Source organism: Belonocnema kinseyi, chromosome 2 (assembly GCF_010883055.1).
Source record: "Belonocnema kinseyi isolate 2016_QV_RU_SX_M_011 chromosome 2, B_treatae_v1, whole genome shotgun sequence".
NCBI classification, from domain to species: Eukaryota; Metazoa; Arthropoda; class Insecta; order Hymenoptera; family Cynipidae; genus Belonocnema; species Belonocnema kinseyi.
The window spans coordinates 68,670,975-68,687,555 of NC_046658.1; the positions used below are offsets into that span (position 1 = coordinate 68,670,975).

General features: G+C 31.1%; 1 protein-coding gene across 2 annotated transcripts; it reads left to right on the plus strand.

Moving 5' to 3' along the window:
* The first annotated feature begins 1,023 nt into the window (after positions 1 to 1,023).
* Positions 1,024 to 15,556, plus strand: LOC117166957 (forkhead box protein N3-like). Of its 2 annotated transcripts, none has more exons than XM_033351449.1 (6): positions 1,024 to 1,112; positions 4,367 to 4,773; positions 6,466 to 6,884; positions 6,963 to 7,266; positions 7,337 to 7,442; positions 11,029 to 15,556. In XM_033351449.1, exons 2-6 carry the CDS (start codon positions 4,398 to 4,400, stop codon positions 11,312 to 11,314), a joined length of 1,491 nt encoding a protein of 496 aa, XP_033207340.1. In that variant the 5' UTR covers positions 1,024 to 1,112; positions 4,367 to 4,397; the 3' UTR covers positions 11,315 to 15,556. The 2 variants fall into 2 exon arrangements, with proteins under 2 accessions (XP_033207340.1, XP_033207341.1); XM_033351450.1 differs by having other exon boundaries at positions 11,032 to 15,556.
* The last annotated feature ends 1,025 nt before the right edge of the window (positions 15,557 to 16,581 follow it).

Sequence of the window (16,581 nt, forward strand, 5' to 3'; positions counted from 1 at the left end):
AAACCTTTTGCAATGTTTTGCTCTGTGAGATTTTTTTTCGCTGACTCAGGGTTGATAATCGAATTGATGATATTTCAAACATACAGAAACAATCATTTTCTCAATTTGGTCAAATAATTGATTTATTACGTTTGATTCGCTTACTCTTCATTTATCTTAACTTGGAACAGGGAATTTTTGACATGGAACGGAATTTTTTTAAAGAAATGTCATTCGGATTGAGAAGAAAGGAATTAAAAAAAAATTCCTGAGTCAAGTCAGAATTCCTCACATTTCGAAAGTTCCTTTTTCCAAATTTTAGATAAATAAAGTACTTCAAGTCGTTTTTAGAGTAAAATTAGTATTTTCAGAAAAATAATTTCTGAATTATAATAGAAAATTTGGTTACGTTGTTCGTTGAGTTTAAAATTCAACTAATTGATTAAATGTTAAGCATTGTTGTTAGAAATGAATTTGTTTGCTCAAGATTCATCATTTTAATTAAAAATTCATCTCTGGTTAAAAATTTTACTACTTTGTCGAAAATCAATTTTTTTTAATTACAAGTGTAACTGCTTTATTACAAAATGTATCTATTTTGCTGCAAATCCGCTTTTTTGTTGTTAAGAATTATATTTTTAACAGAAAATGTAATTAGTTACAATTAGTTACATTCAGTTGAAAATTAACTTTGTTTTTGTTAAAAATTCAACTATTTCATTTGAAGATTTATCATTTTAGTTGAAAATTGTACTATTTTCTTGAAATTTCATATTTCTGTTTGAAAATTAATTTTTTCAACTGAAAGTTAAAGAATGTTTAGAATAAAGGCCAAAAATTAAAATAAATGTTTTCGTTTGATATTTAAGGGATTTAAATATTGCTCAAAAACATAAGTGTTAAATTATGTAATTTTCTGTCGTAATATATTATATATTTTTTACACATGATGGACGAGTGAAAATTTGAATGTCAAGGTATCAAAAATTCGATTCTTTGGCCTTTCGATTGGATTCGATATTTGAAATGACGTCAAAAATGGCGTTCCGATCAGCTGGGTGTTGTGTAGAGTGCTTGAGATGCTCGTCGTTATAGAAAATCTACTCCTGAACAACGTCTGCGTGAGTGAATACGTAAGTTTTCGAAAAAAACCATTTCAATCTCATCCAAAACTCTCCCGGAAATATAAATTCAATTGATAGATCAGATCGCGATCCAGGAAAAGGAATGACCGTGATAAATCGGGAGACGCAAAACGCTGGATCATGTGTCGAATGGCCCACTTCGTTCGGAAATTCAGTTCACCAAGAAAAACTGCATCATTCTCCCCATTATAACCATTTTTAAACTCAAACAAGTGCAAAAAGTGTTTTTCTTTTATTGTTCACATTATTAAGGAGGATCGCGAAGTGTGACGAAATTGGCAGCAAAAATCCAAAATAGAGCAACAAAATTTGTCTAAATTCGGTCTGGTTGTTACATGTGTAAAAGCAAATTATCCTGAAATTTCGAATGTGTTTTTTTGCAAGTATTTTTATGAAAAACCGTGTTGTTGCCGTATGCAAGCGATGCTGTGGCCATTTTTATGCTTGCTCAAGTTTCGTAATCCACTATCAACTCCATATTTGAATTCAACAAGTAATGCAATCGTGTACCTCGCAAGTCTTTAATTGTACAGTTCCTAAATATCCAATAGTTCCTCTAAAGTCAACAAATATAAAGTTAATTTTTCTGTAAAAAAAAAAACAATAAGGAATGCAGCGCCTCGCTCCTTTTCTAGATTTCAAAAACAAAAATCTGTCGACAGTTTTTTTCAACACGTTGCATGTCGATGTTTGGAAAAAAGAAGAGTTTAAATACCCTAGCAGACGACATTTTAAATGCACAGGAAAAATTATTGTCGGAGAAAAAATTACTTTTCGTCATAGTGATATGGAGTAATTAGCGATGCAAAAATACTCGCAACGTGCACTCCAAAGGGCGACGCCATGTTTTAAAATCTCTTTAAATATCAAGAGGCGACTGTGATTTTGTACTAGATCGAGAGTTCTGAATAGATTTCTAGGTTAATAATATTTTTGGTAGAAATTTTAACTTATTCTGTGGAAAATGAGTTTAGTGAAGGTAAATTTTGGCCTGGATTGTAGCTGGTTCGAATTCGCGGTAGCCATTTTGTCGCGCATTGTTATCGGATAAACAAGTTCTTGTGTAGTTGTGTCGTGTTGTGTATGCTGTGTGCAGTGTGCACCGCGATGTGCACCAAAAAAACACAAGCGCATCCAACAAACGCTAAGAGACTTAAGAGCACTATTCATTTCTCGCGTGACGTGTCTCCGGTTGGTTAGTTGGCAACAGAATCGATCTTGCACCACCAATAGAGCACTAGTTGCTTCGCAAAACTAGGAGAAACTTAAAGTTAGAGAACAACTTTATCACGTGATTTTTCACCAAATCTGCGCGATGTTTGAATTTTCAAACAAATTTTTTCAGCCCGGGAGATTTTGTTTTGATTTTTTAAATGTGTTTTTTAAATTGGATTTGTTAGAATATTCATTTTTCAAAAAATATTGTGTCCTTTAATCATTAAAATATTTTTCCTTGACAGAATTATTTTTATTATAAATATAAAAATATATTTTTTATGTTGCATAACAGATAAGCCATTCGGTTTGATAATTTTCCACCATTTTTTCCCAGAAGATTCCGCAAATGGTAGTATGTTAAGTTTTTCAATTGCTCAAACAATTTACGAAAACATTTTTCCGTTTAAATAGTACATCTTCAAAAATGCCCTTCAAACTTCGTCAACTCTAAAACTAAAACTTTACAGTTAACGGATAACATTTAAAGAGTGCCAAACCATACCTTATGAATAGACACCAATCAGAGAAAATTTTTAACTTGAGGTGAATATTGGCATGAGAAATCTGACGGATCAAAGTTCAAAGCACGGTTTTTACATCCACTTTGAGAACTCAACGTCACTTACCCTGGCGTTTTTTTTATGAAATTGCGAATTTCAAAATTTGAAATGGCAGATCTAATGTAGGGGCCCACGTATAAAAATGTATTTTATGGTCTTTAAAATTAAATAAGCCCTTTAGCATTTTTTTATCTGGCTGCAACATACCACAGAGTAAGTAATTTTTAATTTATCAAACTCAGTTTCATGATAGTTAAAATACTTTTAGGCTTAGATCGCCATATTAGATCACTCATTTCGACTTTTGAAAATCTGACTTCAGATTTGTTATGCGCACCCTAAAAAATATCAGGGTAAGTTATATAAGGTTAGAAAAATATATATTTTCCTGTGATTGATGCCTCATCGTAAGTTATCGTTTGGTATACAATCTAGTTTTCAAATAGTGCGCCCAAATAGGAGGAAAGCAAATAACTAGTTTCATAGGTTTTAGAAATTGAAGACGCAATTACGTAATTAATGCATTAAAAGCTGAGTATCTGCATTCAAATTTAAACGATTTTGAACCCTTTTTCCACTTCAAACGAGTTTAAAAGTTAAATGACTTTGAATTTTAATTCTTTGAAATTAAAATTTTGTTTGCTGCTTTTCTTTAAATTCAATTACAATTTAGAAGGTTCGCAGTTTATGAGCTTCCAAATTAAGGTTATTGGGAATTGAAGAGATTTCAGATTTTTTAAAGTCATATGCATCCAAATTTGGCTATTATTAGAAATGTGCACCAAAAAAACTGACCAGCGCATGTTTGGTCGGGATTTTAGTGGGCACTTATTAAATTTTTGTATATAAATGTCAACAATCAATGTTCAATTTGCCTTAATATTTTCTAAAAATATGAATTTTTCTAATAACAATGCGCAGTCTAGCAATATTTGAAAGCGATCATGCCATAATTTAAAAATGTGGATCATGGACACCTGAGTTGTGACCACATTGTGACACAATGCAATAATATAAGTTTTTTGTTAGCCTGAGTTATTGAAACTTGATACTGACAATGGTGATATCGCTATTAAGGGAAAAAATATCATAATTATCAGTTGTCACATCTTAATTTTTTCAGCAAGAGTTACTCAGGTCTAAATAAATCAGATAACCACAAAATATACTTTCAATTTTTGTATTTAAAATGAGCAACAATGACAGTTTAATTTGTGTTTACCAAGATTAACTCTGGTTGTTTATAATTTTGGATTGCTTATCAATTCATGAAGTTCTAAAATTTGCCTTACGCAAATTTAACTAAAACGCTTTGAAATCTTGAAAAAACTTAGATCGCCTTGGAACCTCAATATCCGTTTTACAATTTGGAACGCATCGGAATTCAAGTTTTAGGAGGACTTGTTGGTGTTTCCAAGCATTTCCTATGATATCCTGATACATGCGTTTATATTTATTTTGCAGTGATAATAAATACATCGAGGAACGCGTGAGAATGGCACCAGATAGGCCGGATACATCAAACATGGAAACCGCTGTTGGTTTGACCGTTACGCATGTACTCGACTGTGGAGAAGCTGTTTATTCTGTGAAAGAAGAAGACATCCCGACTGAAGGCAGCTCCACAGACGAGTTGACCGTAGGGAGTCCTAGAAGCGAGAAGTCAATCGAGAAAAGTAATCAGTCCGATGACGATTTGACTTCTCTTACTTGGCTCCATCAGCAGAATCTGCTGAAGAGTCTCGAGATTTCGAATCCTTCCAAGAACGCCAAAGTCGAGAATGTCTTGAACAACAATATTTGCGAGGACAGCGCTGACCTCTCGGAAAATACGAACTCTGTATCGAGCCTGGACGACAGCTATTCACCAGGTATTAAATAAATTAAATTAAATTTAGGCCTCGCATACCGGCTCCTATATCCTCTATTGTACCCTATATTAGGTTCAGGTCCCTACAGTGCCCTATTTTTGAGATTTGGTCCCTATGATACCCTAATTGCAGTCTAAAATGTAACTTTGACGATATTAATAATAAGAAAAAAAGTCCAAAAGTGAGGCATTTTGGGAAAAATAGCAAAATTCAGGGAATTCCTGTGAGAAGTAAATAACAAAATAATCAGGGTTGTTACACAGTTACTTTTGGTCACTTTTTCGTCATCTTTTTAAAGTGAAAAGATTATATTAGTCACTTTTCTTTCTATAAATTATCTCATGGGTTAAGCACTATTTAATTCAGGTGTATACTTATTTCAGAATTGGCTTGAATTCTTTAAAAGTATTTCAGGGTATTTTTAAAGATTCTGAGAAAATGTCAATAGATTTCATAAATTTTAAGAGATTTTAAAATATTTTTAGGTATTTTTAAGCATTTTTAAGAGATTTTTATTTGATATATTTTAGGAAATTTGCAAATATTCTAACGAAGTTTTAATTAATTTCATTAATTTGAAGGGATTTAAAAGCTTTTATGGTTTTTTATGGTAATATAAAATATTTCATAGCATTTTATAATATTCTCGAGGATTTTAATGATTTCGAGGGGTTTTAAAACTCTCAATGTATGTTAATACATTGTGAGGTATTTGTAGGGTTTCAAAGAATTTGAAATATTTTAGAGAATCTTACAAGATTCCAATAAATTTTTAAAAATTAATCTCATCACTTTCAAAGAATTTCAAAGTATTGGAAATATTTTAGAATAAAGAATTTTCTAGAATTTCGGAAGATACGGAAATATTTTATAGGACCTATAAGATTTTAAAGATATTATGAAAGACTTCGCGGGATTCTCTTAGATTCCCGAGGATTTCAATTACAATTAGGGTTTTCTAATGCTCTCGATTTCAAACAGTTTTTCAGAATTTCAGGAAATATCGCCAGATTTCAGAGAGTTTTACTAAATTTCGTAGACTTTCAAAGATTTAAATAAATTTGAAATTAGTTTTTGGAATTCGGCTTGCATTCTTATTAAAAGATCCTCAATTCTTTTATATTCTGTGGAATTATTTTGAATTTGTTTAATTCATTCGAATTCTTCTAAATTTACTTAAATCAATGGATTTTTTGACTTTTCAAACGCTTTTATGTAATTGATCCTGAGATTCAATTGATAAAATGATCAACGGATTTGAAGTATTTTAAGGTTTTCCTGCAAATACCTTGGTATTTTCAAGAGCTTTACAATTTTTTAATGATTTTAAAAGGTTTTAAAGTATTTGAAGTATTTTGGATCGTTTCAAAAGATTACAACCTTAAATTTACCTTAAATTCCGTCCGATTTTACGAAAGTCAATTGAATTATTATTTTATTTAAAAAATTGTTACCAATTTGTTTGAATTATTTTTTATTTAATTTAAATTGTCTTGAAATCTTTTTAATTTATCCTGAATTTGTTATCCTTTGAGCGTGCATAAATTACCCTATGCGCGTCACAAAAAAGTACCCTTTGGTCCCTATATTTTATCCCATGGGGACTGAGGCCTGACAATTGTATAGAATACAAATCTGATATAATATAATAATTCAAGAGAATTTAAGACACCGTTTTCGTATACTTTTCAGACAGTAATGGCAAAAGTCCGAGTTCAGTTCAGAGTCAAAGCATCCATTCCTCGGGCAAGAGTCATCAGAAGGTTTCACAAATCTTCCAAGAAAGGATGCAATTCGAAGGAGCACAAAGTAATCAGTCGAAAATTTCGTTGAGCAACAATAATCTTCCCGTTTCTAATCGCAACAAACACCCAACCCACATACCTTATGATCCTCACCTCCATAGAAGTAGCAAGCCTCCCTATTCTTTCTCATGTTTGATTTTCATGGCGATTGAGGACAGTCCAGTAAAAGCTCTACCAGTGAAAGAAGTTTATGCTTGGATTCTGGACCACTTTCCCTATTTTCGGAATGCGCCGACCGGCTGGAAAAACTCGGTGAGGCATAACCTGAGTCTCAATAAGTGCTTCCGGAAAGTGGAAAAGGCACCAGTAAGTTTCACTCACTTTTAACGAAAATCTTATAGTGACTTTTCAAATTTGATAATAATGAAATTAATTAATTTTCAGAATTTGGGAAAGGGCTCGTTGTGGATGGTGGATGCACAATATCGACCGAATTTGATACAAGCGCTTTCTCGTGCTCCCTTCCCTCCCCCATCTGCTCAAAATATTTCGTCTCCCGAAAAAATCCCGAGGAAGAGTGTCAGCACACGACTTCCGGATCCAGTCCTCTTTCCTTATCTCTCAAAAAGACTCGCGTCGAGCAATATCTGCGACAGTCCCGAGGCCGAAGTCGACAGCGATGTTGACGCCGCGGCAGCTGCGATGTTATCATTTAAACACGGACCTATTATTTTGAATCACAATAAAGGTATGTGGATTTTTTTTCTAAAGGTAAATTGCCTTCGGATGATATCTAAAGGTTTTGTTTTATTGCCTAGATCGCAAGAGAAAGCTGCCGGAACTGGAGAAGCTAGTTCCGGTGATCACCAGGAGTTCTAGTGAGGATCACACGTATAGTTGCATTACCTCTATCAAGCTCGAAAAGTGCGTAATGATTTTTCATGTTCTAAGTAGTTCCTTCAGTAATTTGAATTGCTCTCGTTAACTGCCGAGAATAATTCAGATCAGTATAATGTGTCCACTAGACCGGACATCCCGGAAGTGGCCGATAATTTTTTGAAACTGGGAAATGAGAGCGAATTTTTTTTACCAGGAATTCAAAAAAAATTAGCAGGAAAACCTTTCCAGTCGCTACAATCGGATGAAATTATGCAATTTTTAATGATTTAGATTTAAAGTGAAGAGTGAAAATACAAAAGGGGTCAAGCGCGAAATTTATGAAATTAATAACTTTCTTGAAATAATAATATGATATATTATAAGGTACGAGGGTAGTTCAATAAGTCCTTAGAATGAAGTATAAAAACGGTGGGTGTTCGACCAATTCGAATTTTAGTTCTTCAATTTTAGCCATTTAAACGATGCATTGGTGAACTCGGGCGTTGTCGTGATGAAAGAGAATTTTTTTTCTCGCCAAATGTGGTCGTTTTTTTTTTAACTTCTTCTTTCAGCTGCTCTAATAATGATGCATAATATTCACCAGTGATTGTTTTACCCTTTTCCAAGTAGTCAATAAGTATAATTCCACGTGCATCCCAAAAAACTGTAGCCATAACCTTACCAGCTGACTTTACGGTCTTTGCCTTCTTTGGAGCTGGTTCGCCTGTGGAAATCCACTGTTTGGATTGTTCCTTTGTCTCAGGAGTTTAATGGTGTATCCATGTTTCATCCACAGTCACAAATCGACGAAAAAATTCTTCACGATTTCGACTTATGCGACTGCTAGTCGGGAGTGGTGCTGACTGAAAACAGATGATTTGGAGCGATTCGCGCGCCATCTGTTGGTCATTCTAAGGACTTATTGAACTACCCTCGTAGGATAAAAGAATAGATTTATGAATTTCACTTGCGACAAACCTACAAACAAAAAAGAATACATACGAAAAATAATAATTCCAGTAATTTTTTTCATCAAAAGTTTGCTAGAATTCTAATTCTCAGTTTTTTTCTTTAATTGCAATTTCACTTCAAAATTTAATGTTCAAAGTCCATATGGACACGAACTTTCTTCAGTTCCATGTAGTCTGGAAACGTCTCGAAATTGATATTTAAAAAACGATTTTACTGAATTTACAAACACGATTTTAGTCTACCGAAAAAAAAGAGGAAAATGAGTTTCAAAACTATAATCTGTAACATTTTCTCAAGTCTTTCACTTTGTAATCTTTTTATGATTTGAAATTCAGACTAGAAAAGTAAAAAGGGTAAAACATTTGTATTCTTATAGTATGAATTTTTAATCGTTTACTTTCAAATTCATCCATTTTTAAATTTAACCATTTTTAAACACAGTTTCGAAGAATTTGTATTGAACTATGGAATTTATTTTGAATAGTAATTGAATGTGGTAGATTTTTGCAATTAATAATTTAAATCTGTTAAAAATTACAATCGATTTTTAGGTTATCAATTTAACATTGCAGTTGTTTCAAATTTTATGATTACAGCTTCATAAATTATTTTAAAATAATTTTAAGTTCGTAAATTCATAATTAGACGACACTTAGAAATTAAAAACGATTCAGATTGAGGAATAATTGACCATTCATTGATAATCGGCAATTTTAAACGAATTTTTAAAATTTAAATTTAAAATTGGAAACCCAAATAGTATTTTTAACACAATTTTTACCCATAGAATTACAATAAAATTTTGTAATTTTGTAAATTTTGTTTATTTTCAATGATGATTGCTTAATCTGGTCAAGCATAAATCTCAATTTGACAATTAATAACTTCCATAGGGTTGCTTCACAATTTCATACAAAATAGTTTTTGAATATTTACTTCTTAGATAAGTTCGAAGTACTTCATACGTTCCTTCACTGGTTTTAATCAAAATTTGTATAGTATTTTCAGTACTTAAGGAAAATCATGTTTTATCGTTTTTATAGAAGAATCCGGAATTTAAGATACTTTTTTGAGATTTTATTAACAAATGTCACAAAAAAAGCTTTAAAATTTCGTCGGAAACAATATTTTTCAATTCCCACTGCTGTCGTTAACAAATCATTCACACTGAAAACTGTGAAAGCCTGGCTACCAATCAACTTCATTTTAAAAAATGCACTTATTTGTAACGTTTTTTTATATAGGTACTTAGATTTTGAAGGTTTGCAAATGAAAATTCTTTAACTTCAGGGTGGCCGTTTTAGTCACATAAAAAAATTCTCGCTCATTTCTCAGTTTGCAAACATTTGTCGCGGTCAATGAAATAAAAAAATTGGAACTCTAAAGTTTTTTTTTTTCATTTGATAACTGCAAATAATTTTAAGCGACTTTAAGCTTGAAATATTAAAATTTAAACGATTAAATTTTTGTTATAAACTGAACCCTTTTTAAAATATTAAATTATTTTAATTTTAAATAGTTTAAAAATCTTTAAAAAGCTTCAAAATTTTATTTGAAACTCTTGAAACGTCTACATGTTGTTTTAAATTGATTCAAATTTTAAGTTGATCTTGAAATTTTTCAGTTCTTCTAAACATCTTTTTAAATGATTCGAATTCTTGCTAAACATTTTTTTAATTCTGAAAAATTAAAAATGTTTTTTTTTGCAACTTTCCTAGGAATCTTATGAAAATGTTTTTTATTCCTTTGAAGCCTTCCATAATTCTTAAAAGGCTTCTAGGTTTTTGTGAGAAAACTGCAAAAATCTATATTTTATTTTAAATCAGGTCGCGGGCCATTTCCACTAAAATTTGGGTACGAATAGCCGGATTTTGTCGGTATATGCAAACACTTCGTTTAAATTATTTGAAATCATTTCCAATTTTTAATTAATTTTGAATCTTTTCAGACCTTCTAAATTTTTGTAGGAACATTTTTTCAATATTTATTGTACATCAAAATTCAACAATCTTACAATTTTTCTTAATTAAAAAAATTCAAATTTTCAAATTTTAGACTAAAACAATATTTTAAATTTAATAAAAGCCTTTAATTATTAATATTTTATTTTAAAGTTATTATAAAATAAAGAATAGTTTGGAAAGTTTAAATTGAGCGTTTATATTTGTTTAACTACGAAGACTTTCCAATTGAAGTAGTTTAATTTATAATGTTTATATCTGTAAATTCTTTAATGTTAAACTGATTTCGAATCATCTTGTAAAATAAATTATTATTCACTTGTTAATCCTCAACGTATAGTTTAATTTTAAAAATCATTACAATCATTATATTTAAATAAAATTCTGTAAATGAAAAATGTACTTTTAAAACTTAAAATCCAAAATTGAAATATTGTAAGTGGAAGATTTTCGAATTACGCATTGTAAACTTGATTACACCGCAATTGAAAAATATAAAAATTCAACTAATTATTTAAAAAACTGTTGAAATCAAACTTAGGCTTTTGTTTTAATTCATAAAATTCTCGGTCTCATAAAATTCCCGGTTAAAACGTTGTCTACCCTGCATTAATTTATATAGTATTTTATATTTAGATGTGGCCGATTTTAAATCTGAATTCCTACAAGGTGAATATAATGAAAAAAAATCTTTCCAGTAGCAAGCGATGTCCGAATGTGGAGAGTTTAGGAGCTGATTTCGACGAGCAGCGAAAGATCGCAGAGGGTGCGGACGCGCTTCTGAATCTTGCAGGCGTTAGCACGGTGATAAGCCAGAGTCGAGCGCATAATTCGCAGGGATTCAGTGGCGGTTCAAAACCCGAGGGTCCACCCAAGGCCAAAAGGAGATCCACGAGCAACGACTTTTCAAACAGTGACAAGCGACGTCGACGTTGGCGAGAGTGGGGCGAGGGCAACCGTTATCTTAAACAGGTCAAGGGGTAATACATCACAGAGCGATGTCTGTTCGCAGTCGCGTCAGCCAATCGTCGAGTTCTTGGTGATTACGCGAACAAATTTCGAGCGGAGCACCCGAAATAGCAACGGAACTATCACAAAGCAATTTGCTTCACGAGTTGGGTTGATTTTCAAAAAAGAGGTCCGAAAAAACACCTCTTTAGTAGAAAAGAAAACCGGTTCTGAAAATAGTCACTTTGTCGTTGCCAGTCTCGCAAAAATTCGTCTAGGGACCTAAGTGAACGTACTATTAATTTTAAAGATAACGTTTCTCGTCTCACAACCGCACTATATACATCACGAGAAAATCGCGATTCTTCGGTATTAGCGGTTGCTCAGGTTTTGAAACTCGCTAAATGCCAAAATGAAAAGAGTAGCACTAAACTGGAAGCAATATTAGAAATGTAAAATTTAAAGATTAATATCTGTATATCAACCTATAAATATTATAAATATTATATATATAGATATATTAAACATATATCAAATTAAATTATGAATGAACTTGAATCCGCGTGATTCGAGTTGAGTGTACAGAAAAGATAAACGCAATCGCGTAGGGGAAGGTTGGGCAATCTTTACAACTGTTGCGAGCGATTATTATATAAATATTAATTCATAGAGAGTTTAATAATTGAAAATAGATCTATATTAGATTCCTTCTGTAGATATGTATAGAGATACAATTGATAACTATTCATTAGAGAAATTGATAATATATTTAAAGAGAATATATTTAACGTACCGCGTACACGCGAATTTATCCAGGATGATTACTGAAGCTGGCTCTCAGTTTTCGAGAAATTTTATACGAGACGAGGATTGCTTTTAATCCTCGTTTGTATTCGATAAAAAAAATATTATTAGACACCAAAGTACTCATGTACGAGAACTGTTTTAATTTTAGGACTAAGTTTTTTTTTGTTTTACCAAAGAGGAGATGAATTCAGTTTTGATTCTGGATAAAGATTGACATGACAGTGTGCATGTGGCAGGTTATATCATCACCATAATAATAATTATTAACAAAATGACGATTAAAGTATCATCGTGAGACGCTCATTCGAAGTCAAATTTAAATTAAAAGATGTATCGTTTTCGCCCTTTTCTACTCTTTTTGGCTTTTTAGATCTTTTTCAATTAAGCTGTATATAATTACATAGTCCTCGAGAGGCGAGTACAGGCACTGAATTCGGACTCGCTTCTAGATCTCTTATTTTTCACAAAGAATTGCAGGCCGAGATTTCGGCTTATTTTTGTAATAAACGCATGGTAATAAGTTTAAAAAAATAGAAAAAGGAATTTAAAGGATAGAGGCGAGTCTCGAACTGCAAGCCTTGTAGGTTTTCTTGTGTAGAATACAATATTATATAGAGAGAAAGGTATATTTTTACAGGGCTCCGCCCGCGTGATACAAGCTCTTCCTAACAATTGTCTGGTATACAGTTTATTAGTTCACACGATTCACCAATTATAAACGTAGTGCACTCGGATTTCAATATACACCGCAGCATGTCTTTTTTTAAATGTATTTTTTAGAGAATTCTTTTTTTTTACTATTGAACTTTTTATTATTTATTTTATAAGGAGCGTTATCAATGTGGCTTTAAATTAATTGTAACTTTATAATTTATAATGCTTCAAATTTAAATTTCTAGCTCTACCAAGTTGGGATAATTAAAGTTCAAAATGAATTCTTTAATAATTGAAAAATCGAATTCTTCTAAATTTCAACAGATGTGCTGCAAAGGCCTTTTCATGTAATCGTAGCTAGTCTAGCGACCTAGCTGGTTTTCGTTCAATGCCGAAGTACAAGAAAAGAATGTCATGTAGTAAAAGAACACAACGAGCTTCAATTTTTCGCAAGCGCGTTTTGGTGAATTTTTGAATTGAAAATGTTATAAGCAATTATCTTCGAGAAGGCTTTGTCTCAAAGTGTATACAATTTTCGAAAAGGATTGGGGGAATTTACTGTATGATATTCTCTTTTAATTTATCCATTCATATATAAAATACGTTTTTCTTTTAATTTCCTGAATTTTTTACATCAGCGAAAAAATCGAAATTTCGCAAAGCAGAAATTGTTAAATTCTCGAAAATCGTAAATTTTAAGTTTTATAAGTAATTTTGAAAAGTCTGTTTCTAAAAGGAAAAGAGTTTTTCCTTGTAAAATTATTGTAAATTTTCTCCACGCTTGGAATCCTCATTTTTTCCAAAACGTACCGTAAATCAAATTCTTTTTGTTCCTTTTGAGGCCGAAATATATTTAAAAGGAATTTATTTTACTTTGGGAGAGGTTTATGTCCCAGAAAAGACTATGAAGCATTTATTTTATGGTCAATTTTACCAACGAATTTTTTATTTATACAATCTAAAAACGTTTTTCCGTGTTTGCATTATTTATATCGAGTGCGTTTTGGAAAAATTTTTATACTTTTAAGTACGAAACAAAATTAGATTTTAATTAGGGATTGATGGGCAAAGCGTCATTGTGTTAGTGGAAGTATTTTTTTTCGAAATTTCTATTGTTTCGGCGTAACATTAACAAGATTTACGTGTATTAACTGTGATATCGTAAAAATGAGTATATTGTTAAAGTTATCGCGTCGTTATATATTTAATTTTCTAGTTTCGTAGTACGACTCTGGCAACACAATGCATTCATTTCCGCTTTTTTCCACAGTAAAGAAAATAAGAATTAATTAAAAGACCTACTCGCATAGTCGATTGTTAAATAAAAAGGAAATCGAGTGGAAACCACGCAATTTGATGATTGGTTTAAAATTCTAAAACTAGCTTCCGTTTGCTACGACTGAAGGTCTGTTCTTCCATGTAGCTTATTCTAAACTAATTGACTAGGGGTTGAAAGCCATTTATTGTCGCACTAGTAGTAGCTAATTGGTAAGTTAATGATAGTAAAAATATTAGCGATGAAAATACAGCAAAAGTAATACACCAGTAAAACCTGATACCAGGATAATACTCCAATCAGCTGGTTTTCACAAACTTGTTTTTCGCATTTTTTGCTTTTTTGTATTCAGAATGTAAATCGCCATTTATGCTGATAAAATTTATGATTTAAATTTTAATTAACAGATTTTATCTCGTTTTAATCAATGTCCGAAGTTGTTACAAATTTCGTCCTCTTATCAGAATCAAAAGTATTTTCAATCCAGTGAGTTTTTCAATTTCCAGGATTGATTTATTTAAAACGTTTAAACGGACTAATTCGAAAGCTTTAAATATTTTTAACTCTTCCACGAAGGATTTTGTTTTATATCAATTTTGTAATTATTTTTAATTTTTAATGTACGAGTTTAAAAATGAGAATAGAATTTTGATCCAAATGAGAAAAAATCTTAATAGTAAAAATAAAAAAATTGTACATAATTGGCTGAAAAATGAAAACGGTGAAGCCTAAGAAACCTACAATTTTAAAGGCTCTCAAAAAATTGTAATTAGCCACAGACAATCAAAATAAAGTTCGCGTTTCGGTGGATTAAGAACGCAACACTTGCTGATAATTATAATTTTCGAAACGAATGAACTGGCTAAATTAATTTATCTCTTTATCTTTAAGACTTTGCGTTTCAAAGCAAGTGTTGCGATTCTAATTCACTTGTTTGTTTTCTTTTCGCTGCATATTATAATTTTACAGAGAATGTCGTGCCAAACTTCAAGTTTTGCTGCGTCTATATTGAGTTAATGCTATAATTTGTAACATATGTATATCGTAGTCTTATAGAAATATTGTTATTATATTCAAGTAACATAATATTATCGATGGGCTTTGGAGCGTTACTTTCTACGAATGTACAATGTACATATTGTAATTTTATATGGCGAGAAAGCGATATTATTTTTCAGTGGTACCTTTGTACTTCCTGTAGTTGTATATAACTATGAAATTGTTATTTGATGAAATCAGTAATTATTGCCTGGAAGGCGTCTTAAATTATTATCTTTTTGGTTGTGTGGTCGATCTAAATTCGATTGTTTTTGATTGACAATTAGTGCGAATTGTTGGATTTGATTGATAAGTGACGGTTTACGTCCGAAGCCTGATGTTTTATTATGATGACTAACAACCATTACTATGACTAATTTTAAATGAATCACATGTAAAATGTTTGTTAAGTTTGTGGCCTTGCTTATAAAATTTAAGTGTAATATTTTAGGTTGTAACACAACAGAACTTTAATTAATGAAAATTACATAAAAGAAACTAAATATTATTTTCATTGGTCTTGATACCTTTACGATTAAAATTCCCGATTAAATTTGATGGGGTTATCCATAAACTACGTGATCAATTTTGGGTGATTATTGACCCCCATCCGTCAAAAGAAAGATTTATTATTTCGTATTTCATGTATGAATTTTCAATCGAAAGTAAATAATTTGCAAAAAACAGTTACATTTTCGACGAAAAAAAGGTGACTCAACAATATATTTCAATTTTAAGCCCACACAGATGAATTTTCATCATTAATGTAGTTTTTAATAAAAATCAAAAATATGCATTTTCAACTAAATATATAAGTTTTGAACCAGGAATATAGTAGTTACGTTTCCAGTTTGAAAAATTAATTTTGAACGATAAAAAACTAATTTAAAACTGGTCGCATTCATCTAAAAAAATATGGATTTTTGAGAAAAAAGTTGAACTCTCAAACAAAAATTATTTTAAAAAAAGAAGATAAATTTTCTCCCCAAAAAGACGAATTTTCAAAAAAATAAATTTTCCACAAAACAGTTGAATTTTTAAACTTAATTTTAATTTTTAACTTACGTCATAATTTTTCCAAAAAATCGAAAAAATTTTTTCTTCATATTTTGTTAGTAAATACTTCTAGAAATAGTGTAGAATTAATTTCAAAAGTCTACAGGGTCGAGAACAAGGATAAAAGAGGTTGAAGCAGCTACAGAGCTCGAGCTGTCTTTCTCGATAGAAATCTTTAAACTCGATTTTCTCAAAACTAAATTTTTTGACACCTTCGACAAATTTATTTGGAAACTAATTAACCGATTGACTTGAAATTTGTATAGCTCATTTTGCAAGTGTGTCTATCGTGTGAACTACGATCATGAACGAATATTGTTATTTAACAAAGTTATGAGCAATTTAACTAGCAAAAATGAGGTAAAAAAATTCAAAAGTCCGCCATTTTTTTCAAACAAAATTCTTATTGTAGTTTACACGATAGCCAAAACTATACAGATTTTAAATTTTGTTTATTTCGTGTCAACCGTTC

Excerpts from the sequence above, each read along its gene's own strand:
- LOC117166957 (XM_033351449.1), top strand. The coding sequence starts at position 4,398 with ATGGCACCAGATAGGCCGGATACATCAAACATGGAAACCGCTGTTGGT. Across the intron at positions 4,774-6,465 it reads GGACGACAGCTATTCACCAG|ACAGTAATGGCAAAAGTCCG; the intron begins GTATTAAATAAA and ends TATACTTTTCAG. Across the intron at positions 7,443-11,028 it reads ACCTCTATCAAGCTCGAAAA|TAGCAAGCGATGTCCGAATG; the intron begins GTGCGTAATGAT and ends AAATCTTTCCAG.